This window comes from Ceratosolen solmsi, unplaced genomic scaffold (genome assembly GCF_000503995.2).
Source record: "Ceratosolen solmsi marchali unplaced genomic scaffold, CerSol_1.0 scaffold39, whole genome shotgun sequence".
Taxonomy (NCBI): Eukaryota; Metazoa; Arthropoda; class Insecta; order Hymenoptera; family Agaonidae; genus Ceratosolen; species Ceratosolen solmsi.
The window spans coordinates 2,136,278-2,152,283 of record NW_011948433.1 but is presented as its reverse complement, the minus strand read 5'-3'; the positions used below and the strand labels follow the sequence as shown (position 1 = coordinate 2,152,283).

Genomic DNA, 16,006 nt, shown 5'->3' with positions numbered 1-16,006 from the left:
CCCCCCCCCCCCCACCCCATCCCACCCAAGCGTCTAGGTAATCCTTTACCAAGCTGGTTGTACACTCGTAAGTCCGAGCACCGGTATTCCTCGACATTTCCCCACTTTACTCCGAACGCCACTCCTAGAGGCAGATAACGTCCTGTGCCTTTACGTATATTCGAGTCGAGGCGACTGGCTCGTCGATAATAAGATTTGCCCCCACATTCAAATTCCACGAGATTTAATTATTTCTTTTTCTGTCTGTCTGTCTGTCTGTCTCTGTCTCTGTCTCTCTCTCTCTCTCTCTTCCTCTTTATTGCTGGGAGAATGTCGGAAATTGTGCAAACCCTTGCGTACAATGTCCAAGAAACTTCTCAAATTACGCGTCGCTCTATCAGCTAAACGGCTTTATTAACTTTATCCCGTACTTGTTAATTAATCATAGTATCGGCTACTCTTACCAATACGATTGCTTCGTTAATGATAAATTTAAAGCTAATTGCGGAGGTAGTGAATTAATAGCTTGATTATGGGCTTCCTCTGTCTTTTCTCGCACAATTATTCGTCGACTAAATTAAATGAGTTTTCAATTGTACGCGATGAGTCTTGTAAACAAACCAACTAACATTCGTATAAAAGTCGTTTCCCTATCAAGTGGCTGATAAGCAATGCGATAGTTCCACATGTTATTCACTGTGCTTACTTTGTGTAAAACGTACGAGCGATAAAGTCTAAATCACAGATTTAAAAACGTTTCGATTGAATATTATCGATCTATCTATCTATCTACACACACACACACACACGCACGCACGCACGCACACACATATAAATCAGATTACATCTACACACAATGAGTGAGGAATTTGGATGAAATTTAATTTTATAAGCTCTCTATCAAATTTCCTATAATTTATTATGTATTATCGTAAATTTTTAGTACAAAGTTTTAAAGAACTTTATGAAACAATCAAGTTGATTGATATTTAAGTGCGTTATTTTGCTTCAGTTTACATAATATTTCACCTATTAATGTATTAATTGTATTAATGTAAATGCCCAAGATTTAAATTACGATTTTTCAAAAAATTCTATTTATTAGTACAGACGTTAAAAGAGACTCTTTCAATAGAATTAAGTGCGATACTTCAATTATCATACATCAAATTACAATTACTTATAATTATTTGAGAATTTGCAAATCTAACTGAATTTTAATTCGGTGAGATATTTAGAAGCAGACGATAATACCTGGCCTGATTAATAATTAATTCAACGAACTTTACGTGGTTTAAGGATAAGGAGCTGGTGTAACGCAATAAGTAGCTAGTGGGCTCGGAGGAAGCACACACATTTTAATAATTAACAACTTTGGTATAAATATTAATTTACATGCACATTTACATTTACACTGGTCACATTGTCATATGTCTCGGGACATATCGATACTCTCTTCCCCGCCCCTTCCCTCTCTCGTCCAGCTTGTGTCGTGAAAAGCCGACGATCTGTCCGCCAGTGCGAAACGAACACTGTGCCGAGTGAACGAACAAAATACTGATCATTCGATCCTTAATCGAAACAGCAGTCGAAAGCGACAAAAAGTCCCATCGATCCAGTCAGCGTGTGGCGATCACGGAGCCGGCCAAGATCGAGCGTCCGGCAGCCTCAGCAGCCCGGACCTTCAGCGTCTTGAGCAAGAAGTCGTTGAGCAGAAGCGGTAGCGGGGAGAAGCAGTCCTCGACGACACAGAGCCGGCCCAGCCTCGAGGCTAAGCCGTCGACGGAGACGCGCGCGCCCTCGCCCATCGCCGAGGAGCCGCACGAGGAGCCGAAGCCGCCGGCGCTTCCTGCGCGACAATCCTCACTGGCGCGCAATTCCTCGATCAAGCCTGCGATGAGTCCCCCGAAGAAGGAGGAGGAGAAGCAGGTCCCGGTACAATCCAAGAAGCTGGAGCAGATGCCCATGGCGGCGCCTCAGCCGCCAAAGGATGACGCACCCTCCGGGACCAAACAGCGGGGCAAGTCGAAGGCCACGGGGCAGATAGTCGGGGGCTGGATCTGAGGCTTCGGGGCGGAGCTGCTCCGTTCCCCAGGCTTCACGTCGACGCGCACGGCCCGAGGATCATGCTTAGGAACTTCCTGGAAACGAGCCAAGAACATAGAATTCGGCAATGCGGCCTTGCGCCCCCTCTGCGTGTCTTATCATCCCCTTACACTGTTATTAATTTCCCAGCGCATCCTCGGGTGCGCCGGCCACCAACGTTTATTGGCACCGACTGAACACGAAATCTTCCCACCCGTCTCACTTCTCTCTCTCTCTCTCTCTCTCTCTCTCTATTTCTAACTCTCTCTCTCACTATCTCTCTCTCTCTCTCTCTCTCTCTCTATCTATCTATCTTTTTATCTCTTTACCCCTCTCTCTATATCTATCTCTTTCTATCTCTCACTCTCCCTTTCTCACTGGCTGTCACAACGCATCTTTATCCGCTTGCACGAACCCTCGATAAGATAATTCTTACCAAAAGTCTTATTTACCTTCGCTGCCGCCAATTGGATTTTTTGATCGGGACACCCTCGGCCACGGCCAAATCACTCGTCGGCGCCTCCTCGCTGCTTTCTCTCCCGCCCGTCTACCCGCAAAAGGTTATGTTTGTTTATGGTATACACGTCATTTGCTCGAGGAATAATTGCAACACCGAGGATTAACCTACCTCTGCCAGCCATCCGATCTCATATTTCTTTAGTATCTTTTTTGCATCGGACGAGTGGCCAAGATCCTCGAAGGCTGACGTTGCATCCGTTCCAGCACGCTCGGCGATAAGTTCGGCTCCTCCAGGATGCTACGTCAAAAATTTTCAACAGTATAATTGCACTAAATCGCTGTATTCCATTCTATTTGTACACTATAGTTTTGTAAAGCATCTTATAGTTATTAAAGGACAATACTAATGTTCGTTGAGTCTTTTGTGTTTTATTGAATTAATTCCTTCACTTTCAGGTATATATATATATATATATATATATATATATATCTTAAGCCGACCTTCCCCTCTTAAGCTCACGATTACGTTTCACGTTCCTCGCATTTCCGAGTGAAGCGTGCGCTCCAGCAAGGAGTTCTGCCGAAACGGTTGCCGAAGCTAAACCGGGCATTCCTCCCCCGCCCACCTTCACTTTCCCCAACCACCTCGCGTATCGAGCCTCATTACGTATCTTTAAGCCTCGTTGCCCTTACAAGCCCCGGAAAATCCAAAGCAATGCCCCGTTGTCGCGCGAGCATTAATTTTGCACACAATGAGCGCGTCCGAGCGCTAAAAAACGAGAACCCCCTACATCCGTACCTCGGCCATAAAATCCGTGACGTCGTAAACAACACCGCGGACAATGATCCAGCATCTTGGCTCGATCCTTCCATTGTGGCGCGCGACCTCCTCGAGCGTGTAGCCAACCATCTTACCCTGGGATTGAAACGACGACCGGTAATTTCTTGGCCCGTGCTCACTTTTATACTCGCACCCATCAGCACCATCTTTTTCCCGGCTTTCCGGGGCAGCTCCTCCACCTCCCGCGCCCCCTACCGCAACCACCGCCACCCGACAATTTCGCGATAACGCGCGATCCGCCGGAGTCACGTTTCACGCTATCGGCATTAATCGCACCATCGCCTGATCCTTATCTGTTGCGTGTCGATGCCAAGGCTCTTCATGTCGGACATTGACGTAATGCGTCAGAAACGTACCGCGAGTACGTTTTGGCCGGATTGACGAGTGTCTTCACGCTGCTGCGCCACCACATTATTCGAGAATATTTTTTTGAGAAGAAGAAGCGCGACTAATTGTGTGGCCACTGCCAATGTCGAAACATTTCTATCCAATTACGATTATAGATTTCGTTTATCCTTTGCTTCCACAACGACTGCCTCGCGCGATTACATTTTACATTAATCGCCCCGACGCAAAATTCTTATAATTTAATTAACTGTACAAAAAGCTCTCTTACGTCCTCTTATTCACTTACTCTTTTCATTCGTGATATTTTTTTATTTTTTACTTCGTTTTCTTCTCATTTATTTATCCATTGTGAAATAGACAGCGTTGGCACTCGAGTCAAATAATTGCGTTATTCAATCATCGTTTAATCGTAGATTATTGTTTCAGCGACGACGATAATACAGGCATATTGGTATGGACGAATTAATAGCGTAATAATAAAAATGAGAAGCCGGCATTTTCAAAATTATCTTCTAATGCTGATTTGTTGATTGAACCGGGGCGTGTAAGAATATCGCACCGTTTCATAAATTTATTCCATTACTTGAATAAGATGTGCCATTAGTTCAATGCACAGCGCAAACCGTCACTCACGGCCGCTCACTCGGCTGCATGAAAAATAAGAGACGAGGCTCTAGGAGTATTATGAAGAAATCCAATATAAAACTCTTTAACCATTTAGCCAGGGGTAAGTGTCACGAACACTTCCACATCGTACTAACGACGCGATAATAAATCAATTCAATAAGACCAAAAGCGCAATAATATTCGATTCAGTTTCGGTTACCCTCGGCCTTTATCCGCCACTTCCCTCCCCGACGAAACTCTAAGCCCAAAAGCCCTCGAAAGCCCGCGAACTTGATTCGCGATAGATGAATACGAACGAGGCCCCGTCTGTGCGGGTGGGTGGAGGTGCCGGATGAGGACGGCAGAGTGGGGAGAGGGGAATGAAAGGAGGAAGACGGTCGATAACCAGACAGGGCGAAGTGATTTTCGGAGTCAGCCGACGCTTAGGCGGGAGGAGGGCCTTAATTGCGGGCCTTAATGCTCGGCGAGGCACGCGAGGTGCACTCGATGCACTCGTGACACGATTGTCCATGGGAGCGCAGCCGATAAATAGGCGGACGCGGACCCGCACCAGGCGCATAACCTCGCCGAAGTCATGTTCGCGCGGGTACTACTCCTCGCCTGGATGATGGGAGGACTGAGGGCCGCGAGCCCGCCAACTTGGTTCGAAGCACTTCGGAGCTTTGTCGAGGACTGTCGGGGCACGCGACTGGATCTGTGCGCGCGTCGGAGGGCCCTCGGGGCCGTCGACCAGTTCCTCGGCCGAGATGTGATCGGCCTCGTCGAAGGGATCGAGCTCGTAAGATTCGGCAAGCTCGGTACGAACAACACCGTGGACCTGGACATTAGGTAAGTAGATCCAAGGCTACGGCACGCGACCACTAAGTTGCCAAAGTTGTGGCAAAGTAGGTCCGAGGGAGCCTACGTCGATAATAATAAGTTCCTAACCGGACTGACATTCAGCCATATTAATTGACTTTAACAGAATCGGTAAAATCGATGTTAGTTGTTGTATTTTAATTAGTTATTGTATTTTTTTTTCTTTTTTTGTTAAAAATAAAAACATTTCAATTAGAATCATATAGAAACTTTCACTAGAATATTTTTATTGTCTTATTTTCCAAGTATGTGCTGCAATAATAACAATGCAGATAACAACAACAACAACAACAACAACAACAAGAACAACAACAACAAGAACATCAGCAGCAGCAAATTAATAACAAAACTAATAATAATAATAATAATAATAATAATAATAATAATAATTACAAATGGTAACAACGACAACAACAACAACAAAAATAATAGTAATAATAATTAGATTAATAATAGCAATAAAGATATGAGTTTTTAGACTATAATTGAAACGTGAATGAAACGCAATAGTTTATGCAATTAATTTTGTAAATTACGATAATTTAGAATATTTAATTGAAAAAAGGTAAATATTTTATTTGTATACGGTATGGCACTTACTGTATCATCATAATGTAATCAACTTCCAGTGAAATAATATGAAAGTAAAAATCATTATCGAAATCCTTTATAGTTCCTTTTAGAATATAATATGAAAAAATTTCACGACCCTGCTATGCATAATAAGTAATTATCGCATCTGCGATCGTAATAATTATTTTCACGATATACGATGCAGACGATGATATTGAATGTATAAGAATTTTTCAATCCCCGTGTTAAGAAAAGCGCGAGATAAATTATTTATTAACAAATGATTTAATATAAAAACTTATACGTAAAATGACTGCTATTAGATAATAAGAAAAATGCTTAAAGAAAAATATTTTATGCTGAAATGATGTGGTTCGTCGTTTGGGTCTGCAATTTATCGTCGAGTTCATTGTATTCTGACTTCCGATTGCTATTGTAAGCTAACTGCAATTCCTGATTATACGACTGAATCAACAATCCACGATATTCCACTAGACATTAAGTCAATTAAAATACACTCGTGGAATGTCCTCGTGATATCACTGAATCTATAATGAAAAACAAAGTATTAACGGAATATGTGATTTTAGTTGCCTGTAGAGTGGTTAATGACTCGATTGTCAAACAGAGTAGAAAAATGTTTTTAATTTTATAGAAAAATTCTATAAAGTAGAAGTCGTATAAAATAAGATAAAAGTTTCAAAAGTTCGGGACATATGGAAGTAGATGCCGAACGTGTGTAGGAAAGATTTATTTTTACAGAACTTCGATTGGTTTTCTTAACTACAAAAAAGATCCAACATTTCTTCTTAAGATTAAAGTTTCCTATGCTTTAAATAATAGAGCGGATTCTATATAAATTTTGAAAAAATTAGAGACATTTAACAGTGCAATTGTGTCAAATGGAGATTTGATGTCATTGACAATTTGATCAATTGTCAATTTGATGTCAAATGGAGATCGTTTTCAATATATCTCTATCGGACTTAATAATAAATAATAAAAACATTATTCCGCTTATTTGTTAGAAGACTACTAGGAAGAATGCAGAGGAAAGATCGAATGGATGAGAAGAACGGGACTTGGGGACAGATACTGACGAGTCGCATGGTACGTTTACTGAAAACGCACGTTATTAAGGTCGACCTCGATCGACTCGGTCCCACCATCCTGGATATTACTACTGGTGCAAGCGGCAATTCGACTGATTTACAAATTGAAGCGAGAGGTAAACGATTTTCTTCGATGTTGAAAAAACTGATTTTTCACAACTAACCAAAGTCACACATCGTTTCTAAATTATCTACGTACATATATTTTATTTTTATTTATTTAATGAAATATTTTTGCTTTGATCGGGGAAAGTGAGGTCGTTGTGGACTTAAAAATAATTAAATATAAAAGGTTTTTTCAAACCTAATATATTCAATTCAATAAAGATTTTATCATAGGATTAACAAAATTTTAAAAATTTTAAAATTTCAGTATTATTTATATGAACTTTGCTCGCCTATCGTATAATCCTTATTATATTACGATAATATCTTTTAACGTATAACCCTGAATAAATTGAAGATAGAAATCCTTATTCTTCAATTTACTCCATGACTCTTTTAAAAATAGTAATTTCTTATCCTGAAATGTCTGTCGCCTTATAATATTATGATTATTACCATTATAATCGTCACTACTATCATTACTATTATTATTATCATTATCCTTGCCGTAATCCATTTCCTTATTTTTCTTCTTCTTCTTCTTTTGCTTTTTATTATCATTACTAGAAATTTAATTAACATAATATTATTAGTTACCATCAATATCGAATTCATTTTTTTTTTTTTTTTTAAAGCAAGAGCAATTTATCAAAATATGAATAATCGGTAGATTATGATGAGATAAACGGAGTCAAATCATCGGGAAATAAACTTAGAGCTTCAGATGCATGCCAAACAAAAATATCATCAAATACTTTTATTATTGACATTGAATTTAAATCATGACCTTTTAATTTTCGTTTCGATAAAGTTTTTATGAAGCATATGAAAGAAAAAAAAAATCATATGTACGGATATATTGAATTCGGGGACTCTAATATCATTGGACCGACACAATTTAAATTTGAATATTTAATTTCAATAAAACTTAAAATTAAAATTAAATTTTTTCCTTCTTTAATAATGTATTCTTTATAAGTTTTTATATTTGTTTTGTACCTATACACACAAGTGAAGCATATACCCAAGCATAAAATAATATCCCTTGGAATGATATTAGAAAGTGTATTATTAACATTTGATCGGTAAAATTACATTCTTTCATATGCAATGAAATTAGTCGTTAAAAATTCGAATTGGACAATTTATGTATTTAATTTTATTTTTGTAATTTAGATTCAGGTTATGATACATACATTAAGAGTCGTTACAAAACTTTTATCCAACTGTTAAATCTTACTTGACGCTAATATAACTTAATATAAACTTCTTCTAGTTAATTAACGCGAGTGAGTGCGTCAATAAGAAATTGAAATAAAAAAAAAAAAAATTGAAAGTACACAGCCAAGTTTGTTACAATTTCATGCTAATTGCTGCAAAGCCATTATTTAATAAATCAATTTTAGAAAATGTATTTTACATTGTAGCACGCACTGGATGTGCCGTTAAATTCTTTGAGATGAATGACTGGAGCGCCTACTTATTTCCTTGAATTTGAAAATTTACTACATCTGTCTTCGACTAAAGTGATTATTTTACATTATATATTGACAGAAGAAATGCATTATTTCAAAATAATGATATCCTCCAATTGAAAACGGAGCATATACTTAGCATTTCTGCAAAGACATGTCTGTGCGCTCTAAAATTATTATAGAAGCATCTAACATACTTTTACTTTAATTGTATCGTAATTTTTGACTAAGTGGACTAAATCATTGAGTTAATAATTATTATTTTTGCCTTCGACTCTTCCTCGTAAATACTTTTTAAACAATGTAGTGAAATTGTAAGGTAATAGAAATATATTCATATTCAGAAGTTATTTATTTTTTTTTTTTTTTGAATCTATAATTAATAATTTTCTTCATAATTGCAAGCTGAAAATGCTTACATATATAACGATAGAATAGAAAAGAAACTTTTTTCGTCATAACCTATTGAATAAGCTTTGCTTTATCTATCGATCAATCTTAAGTGTCCGTAAGCTGATTTTGAAGTTTAGGCTTTAATAGAAACTATATATAATAGAAAATGCCGAACGAATATCTACTTTCTCGATCGTCGGTACTTTTTCAGAGACTGGGACAATAATGAAAATGAATGCAAATTAAGATATAATAAGCCCGACAATTGTCTTAAATAATCTTATGTTTTTATCACGCCACCAGATCCATCTATCCTGTAAATCCCAGCCAATAAATGATGCAACTCGCGGAGACTAGGCATGCCATAAGCAGTAACGACCTTTTAAGCTTTCTCTGAGCTTAAAAGCTTGCGCAAGCTTCGCCTCCTTAGAGCGCGCGGGCCTTTATCGCAACGCGAATGTCAAAGGGTAAAAGTGGAGCTGACGAGTGACAATAATCGTGTCTCTGCTCTCAGGTCGTAGGCGACGTCGCCGCCAGATGCACCTGATGCCCATAATGATGATGGGTCTGCTGCTAATGGGCACAGTCCTCATACCGATGAGCTTCCAATTCCTCGCCGTCCTGGGTGGTAAAGCCCTAATTCTCGCGAAAATGGCCCTGATGCTGTCGAGCATCCAGGGCCTCAAGAAGATCGCGACCAACGGCGTTAATTATGGGCTCTACCATAACCCGGTGCCCGAAGCTTGGCACGAGCGCAGCACCAGCATCTACGAGATACCGTACGCCGGCGGCTACCTGGGTCAAGTCGCCGCTAGTCGCTCGGCCGTGAAGTCCGCTTGATGAGAGGCCATCCGGACGTAACTGTACAGGGGCGATCGAGCTGGACATCCCGAGGCGAGTCTGTAAAGCCGGATGGGGGAGTGTCGAGTGCCACCGACAAACGGCCGGAGGGTTGTAGGAGTATAGGAGCTTAAAGAGTCTTTCAAATTGTTTCCTCATGTCTGTCGCTTCACTTTTAATAATAAATCCTTAATCTATACATTACATGTCATTTCATCTACAATTTCCAATGTTTACGTTATAATTGTCCTCATCTGTTCTCCCAGTATGCTTCGTTAATTCATCGCTAAAGCGCGCAAATTTACAAAAAAATCTCACTGCACGTGCGCAATCGTTCACATCACACTAACGCACGCCAGGCAGTCATTACATTGTAGTTGTTGCGTAATCGTCCCTTCTTCGCAGCTTTCTTAAAGCTCCGTTTGCTTCGCTCGGCAACGGTTTTGAGGGAAACAGTAGCTAACGCACACACTGATAAATCATCCTTACGCCAATTTCTATATATATATATATATATATATAGTTACCGTTTTTTATGCGCGCGCATTAAAACAATACGACAGCTTTATTATCGACTCTCCACTCGAATTATTGTAAAATTCATACATTGATTAATAAAAAATTTAAAAAAAAAAAGTTTAATTTATACAATTTTATAAAACTTGGATGTATTATTAAAGATTTATACATATACATATATATATATATATGTATATGCGCATGTATACTCTGTCTGTGTGGGTGTGGGTGTGGGTGTGTCTGTGTACGTGCGTGCGTGTATGTGTGCGCGCGCCTTAGAGTAATATACCACCTTCTAGTTCATCCACTCAATGAATAAATTGTAATGCAAGACATTGTGTTCCTTCGTTTTACAATTCCGCCTTTTATAACTTTATAACTCCTCGAATTTGCATTGCCGCATACACACATTCCACCGAAAAGTTTGGAAAGGTCGTTAGTTTCAACAATCGTACTCGGACCCAAGCAAACGAGAGGACACGAACAGCGTGGTCCAGACTTCGTTTACTGCATCCAGTCGGACTCACGGACGACTATTCGCCTTGATCAACTGACTAATAAGATCAACACACTAGAAGAGAAAGAGTGAGCGAATCGCGAGCTATTAAAATAGAGCAACTAAAGATCACATTGGCGGTTGTCCTTAAGAATTTTTTCAATTTTCATTCGCAACCGCGACTAATACGAAGGATAATCGTTATTCCCTTGCTTATTTCGCTCGCGCTCTCGCCCCTTAATCCATACAACCATCATTTTTATATCCGCGCCACCTCTCGTACTATTTATCTATTTGTTTTTTTTTTTTACGTTTCGTCATTGTTTCACTAATGCATTAACGTAATTACATACCAAAGTGTCTAACGCGTTTGACGCGTATTCAGAGTTCAAGGTAAGCTCGGCTTCTCTCTACTTTTTTGTCGACAATGTAAGCGGTTCATCAATAAGAAGACGTGGAGAGATGAAGAAGCATTAATGACATAACGCGACTTTTCCAATAGAAAATACATTTAGACGAACAAAAGAGCGTGTAGGGCTTTGAATTACGTAAACGCGCGAATGTAATTTAACGAGCGAACTTGAAAAAACGTCATTTAAGTAACAACAACAACAACAACAACAACAAGAACGAGCGAACTTGAAAAAACGTCATTTAAGTAACAACAACAACAACAATAATAATAATAATAATAATAATAATGATAATAATAATACTCGATCGGTTGTACATCGTAACAGGTCACGTATTCTATCCTTAGAATATGCTTATTGTAAATGCCCGAGTAACCCAAGCGATCCTCTTGATTTGGGACTATTTTTATCCTTTAGCATTATGCAATAATAAAATTCATGGTTATCCTCTCATTTTTATCCCTTTTATTTTCACTCTCTCCTCCTCCCCTCCCTCTCCCCCTCCATCGTCACCCTCATCCCTAACCCCTACTCAAACCCAAACCGCCACCCTATCCACACCTAAAGCTTCTTTTATACAAAGAGAGCAGAGCGTGGGGTTACGCCGGCTGTCCATCGTTTATATAATTATCTGCATGGGAATAAGTCGAGCGTGGGTGGGCACGTGTAGGTACCATCAAAATTTCCATTCAATCACGTCCTTTATTCATGCGAAGTTTTTATTAGGAAGAAAACAAAAGTCACATCCACAAAACTACGTCTCGGCTTGTCAGATAGCCATCGTACCGAATACATTTTTATTAATTCGTAAGCTTTCTTCGCTATTTTATCACTTTAGGGTTGCCATTTATCATATAGTTACACAACGGATACACGCAATACAATTTGTATGTGAATAAACGCGCGGTGTTTTCACAAAGATTGAAGTTCGCAGCCACTCATCATGTCTGAATAAAAAAAATAGAAGTAACGGTGTTTGCGTATGTAAAACAGAGGGGGGGGGAGGAGGGATGGAGATTAAAAGAGAGCAAGAGAGAGAGAGAGAGAGAGAGAGATTCAAGAATTTCCCTCGGGCGTGTACGTGTATGTGTACGTGTGGATGGATGAGTGGATTATGACTGTGTGGTAGTCTGTCTATTTGTCTGTCTGTTAGCATTGTGCGCGCACGCGCTCGTGCACGCGTATATGCACGTGTGAGATTGTGTTGGCTCAGACTGTCGTCTCCATAACGTCGCTGTAGTAGGTGGCGTACTGTCAACAGATGCTGTCCTTGGCGCACTTGTCGGCGTAGTCGTCCTCCTCGTCGTCGGGCTCGAGCCGCGGCTGCTGCTGTTGCTGCTGCCTATGAAGATGATGATGATGATGCTGCTGCTGCTGCTGCTGCTGCTCCTGTTGTGTCTGTGGACGTGGATCGTAGCGGCCAATTCGAGCGAACGCTGCATTGGCGTATCGTGGCTGCTGGTGACGAGCGTCGAGGGTGCCGTTGTTCCTGACTGCGCTGTTATTGCTCGGGCTGCTCAGGTGGTTCACGCTCAGTACCTGCACCTTCTTCTTCTGCAGACGCTGGTGCTCCTCCGCCTGGCAATATCACATGGCACATGTCACGCACAGGCCTTTGTCTCTTTGATATTCCCGAGCTACATGTACGAAGCTTTCGTGATCCTGAATTGTCCAGGACCTTCCCGATTGTGCTTTAAGCTTATTTAGCCGAATATAATGGCACATTGGAACTTTAGAATGGCACGGCCGATTAACCTTAGCTCCATTTGACTTTACTACGTTTATGGCTGTGAATTTTATGAGGTTATATTGACTAAAAAAATTGAGGTATAGCATTTTTGAAAAATGTGCGCGCACTTATGAGAAAAGAGAATGTACTTGCGTGCACGTGCCCGAGCTTTTATGATCCCGAGATTGGATTACCTCGATTTTCATGCATTATAATTCTTTTCTTGCCAAGACGACGTAAAATTAAATATAATTTTAGAGATTGACTGATCCGATATTATCGTATACTTACGCTAGCATGCTTATGTGAGTTTTCTATATATTTTCTATATATATATGTGAGTTTTTCATATATTTTTTTTTCTTCCTTTCGACGATTGCTCAACGATAAAGCAGTGCTTATAATAATAATAATAATAATAGTAATAATAATAATAATAATAATAATAATAATAATAAGGTAAAAATATCACGAATAAACTCTTGAATTTGCCTTCGTATCCACGTGGTGCGATGGTGCCTGTATTTTATGGAACTTTCGATGCTGTGTGACGAATTTACGAATGATTATTTAGAATATGAAATAGGGAATGTAGATATGTGCTTGAAAGTATTTGATGCCATAATTATAATGAAATAATATGATCCATCTGATAAAATTTGTCGGCGATAAGATAGCGGGAGTAAAATTAAAAGCAATTCATTGCAAACTTATATTGACAAATGACAATTTTATATCTATCGATGAAGTTCATTGCGCAGGTCTCGTAATTTATAAGTTCTAGAGATATCAAAAGTTCTAAAGTTTAAAAACAAAAGCAAAAAACAAAAACAAAAAAATTCCCGATATACAGTTAATGTAGGACAGATTTAGCAATTCAATTATACTTTAAAAGTGCACGGGATATTTGAGTAAAATTTTTATGTAAATCACTGTACAATTTGGAAAATTCGAACGATTATTTATTATAAAGATTTTCCTAGTTAATCGTTTATTACATTCCGTATAAATCATTAAGTTGTATGCACCGACAAATCCACATTTATAATACATCGAAGCGATCATTATCTTTGTATTTAATAAATGTTTTATATAATTTTATATCAAAATAAAATACAAGTTATCAATTTAGTAATAAGCTACGTGTCTAGGCATTATGATTATTAGGATTGAAACATGCTAAAATAAAATTCATAAATTTGATTAATTTTTCTATATTAAAAGACAACTTCACACACACGCACGCACACACGCGCGCGCTCAATGTATTTTGCATTCCATATGCTTATCGAGCATGATTTTTTTTAACTCGAATGCCAATACGTTCCACTTGTATCAATAATCCACATATTAATGTATCATATAAATATTTATGAATCTCCAAAGAGCATTAATACCTGATCATATATGTCACAAGAAAAGCACTAATTTCAATGATATTTGATATTGAAATATGTAATTACACGTTTCATAAACATACGTTCGTAATGTCATTTATTGTATACAATAATAGATATTACTGTATTGTTTGTATTCGAAAAGAAATAAATTCATGTATGTAAACAATCAAATTTATTTTATCGTTTACACTAATTCCAGTAATACTTAATTAGAATTGTATTATCTGTTTTATCATCGAGTCGGCTTCATATCTTTAAAAATATTTGAAACATTATATTAATTCCGTAACATCCATATTTTCTGTGCAAATATTATTTAATCGCGCTATATTGCATACAATCATATTTATTTCGCAATTTACCTTAATCAGGTATTATTATTTTAAGATTATGAAAATGGCCATTCGACTGATAAAGTAATTAGAAATTTTCAATGGTAACATTTGTTGCTATTTAATTTTTTTTTTTTTTTTTTTTTTTTTTTTTTGATTTCCTTCTCTCCCATACACTTTGTCCGTAGCTCTGGGATTTTGATAGATAAATTGCTTTTGATGCTTATTAATGTACGATTTATTATAAATACGCGATGTTATGGGCATTGAATTGATCGTACAAACAATAATGATTGTTTCATCATTGTCGTTGCGCTTATGGCCGACTGTGCTCCGCGAATACCTTCACTCTCGGCAAATTTATTAGAAGAAAAACAAAAATACAATGAAACCGTCGTACGGCTTTATCAAAGTACGCTAAAGAGCGATGATAACGAAATTAGTTTTATATAAAGATAACGAACCGAGTCATTATAATAATAGTCTAACATCCGAACCTTAAATTGTGTTTCATACCGTCTAGATGCAAATTTAGTTTAAAGCGTTGTGAGTCGAGCCTTTGTGACGCGCTCGAGCTTACATTCAAGTAGCTATTCTATCTCATTAAGGAAATGTACGAGTTATTACTTTAATGACGAGCCAATTCGCCATTCCAAAAGTCGCCAAGTCAAATATACCGTTTAAATATCCGGAGATCCGAGTAACGAAAACCCCGACACATCCCTATTCATGGCATTTTTTTTTGCATTTTTTCACATTCACCACCAATTGCCTGCTCGGCCATTTATCCAACCCATCTGCCCGTCGCCATCTTAACATTGCACATTTGCCGTGCTATTACATCATCCTGAGTTTACGGGACGAATATTAGTAGCTCGAATCAGGCAATGCGACGCTCGAAGCTAACCTATCGAAAGAGCCGAGGTCCATCGTACCTGAGGGGACATTTTCTTCTGCAGCTGTCGGCGCTGGAATCGCCGGCGCCTGTATAGGCAGTACTTGAGGCATCCCGTGGCCAGAAGGAGGATGAGAAAGATACCGAGGGCCCCGGCCCCGATGGCCACGTAGAGTAAAGTCACCCCGAAGCGGTACGAGCAGTTCTCCTCGCGCTCGTCGAAACCCGACGGACAATGACGTACCCCGTCGCACCAGAGTAACGAGCTGATGCAGGCCTCCAGTTCCGGGCATCTGCAAACCCGAACGTTCAGGATCTTCCTCGTGGGCACTTTCTTGCGAGGCTGTCACTTTGGCGGCTGCAGGTCGATGGGTAAGGGGCGGTAGGGGTGGTAGGGATGGTAGGGGAGATAGGGAAGATAGGGAAGATAGGGGAGATAGGGGAGATAGGGGAGATAGGGGTGAGACAGAGAGTAAGACAGAGAGTAAGAGAGAGAGAGAGAGAGAGAGAGAGCGCGAGGGAGAGAC

At 39.2% G+C, this 16,006-nt stretch overlaps 4 protein-coding genes across 4 annotated transcripts in view; 2 read left to right on the top strand and 2 right to left on the bottom strand.

Annotated features, from left to right (window-relative positions):
• Positions 1-2,043, top strand: part of trp (transient receptor potential) — a 15,854-nt gene extending 13,811 nt beyond the window's left edge. The window contains exon 14 of the mRNA XM_011502605.1: positions 1,565-2,043. Within this exon, the coding sequence (XP_011500907.1) occupies positions 1,565-2,043 (479 nt within the window). The remainder of the gene's footprint in view (positions 1-1,564) is intronic.
• On the bottom strand, positions 1,928-3,522 carry LOC105364534 (cytochrome b5 type B). The gene is made up of 4 exons (XM_011502469.1): positions 3,323-3,522; positions 2,693-2,821; positions 2,517-2,611; positions 1,928-2,120 (listed from the first exon to the last, which is right to left on the bottom strand). Exons 1-4 carry the CDS (start codon positions 3,431-3,433, stop codon positions 2,078-2,080), a joined length of 378 nt encoding a protein of 125 aa, XP_011500771.1. The 5' UTR covers positions 3,434-3,522; the 3' UTR covers positions 1,928-2,077.
• A 1,214-nt stretch (positions 3,523-4,736) lies between these two features.
• On the top strand, positions 4,737-10,143 carry Osi23 (DUF1676 domain-containing protein Osi23). Its single transcript, XM_011502468.1, has 3 exons — positions 4,737-5,167; positions 6,799-6,998; positions 9,370-10,143. Exons 1-3 carry the CDS (start codon positions 4,914-4,916, stop codon positions 9,693-9,695), a joined length of 780 nt encoding a protein of 259 aa, XP_011500770.1. The 5' UTR covers positions 4,737-4,913; the 3' UTR covers positions 9,696-10,143.
• The window catches only part of LOC105364626 (uncharacterized), a 28,728-nt gene continuing 22,630 nt past the window's right edge, over positions 9,909-16,006 (bottom strand). The window contains 4 exon segments of the mRNA XM_011502604.1: positions 9,909-9,912; positions 12,493-12,701; positions 13,144-13,152; positions 15,520-15,772. Coding sequence (XP_011500906.1) covers positions 9,909-9,912; positions 12,493-12,701; positions 13,144-13,152; positions 15,520-15,772 — 475 coding nt within the window.

Coding starts and splice junctions, on each gene's coding strand:
- LOC105364534 (XM_011502469.1), bottom strand. CDS start 3,433: ATGGTTGGCTACACGCTCGAGGAGGTCGCGCGCCACAATGGAAGGATC. Junction 2,822..3,322: donor TCACGGATTTTATGGCCGAG/GTACGGATGTAG, acceptor TTTTTGACGTAG/CATCCTGGAGGAGCCGAACT. Junction 2,121..2,516: donor TCCAATTGGCGGCAGCGAAG/GTAAATAAGACT, acceptor GCTCGTTTCCAG/GAAGTTCCTAAGCATGATCC.
- Osi23 (XM_011502468.1), top strand. CDS start 4,914: ATGTTCGCGCGGGTACTACTCCTCGCCTGGATGATGGGAGGACTGAGG. Junction 5,168..6,798: donor ACCGTGGACCTGGACATTAG/GTAAGTAGATCC, acceptor CTTATTTGTTAG/AAGACTACTAGGAAGAATGC. Junction 6,999..9,369: donor TTTACAAATTGAAGCGAGAG/GTAAACGATTTT, acceptor CTCTGCTCTCAG/GTCGTAGGCGACGTCGCCGC.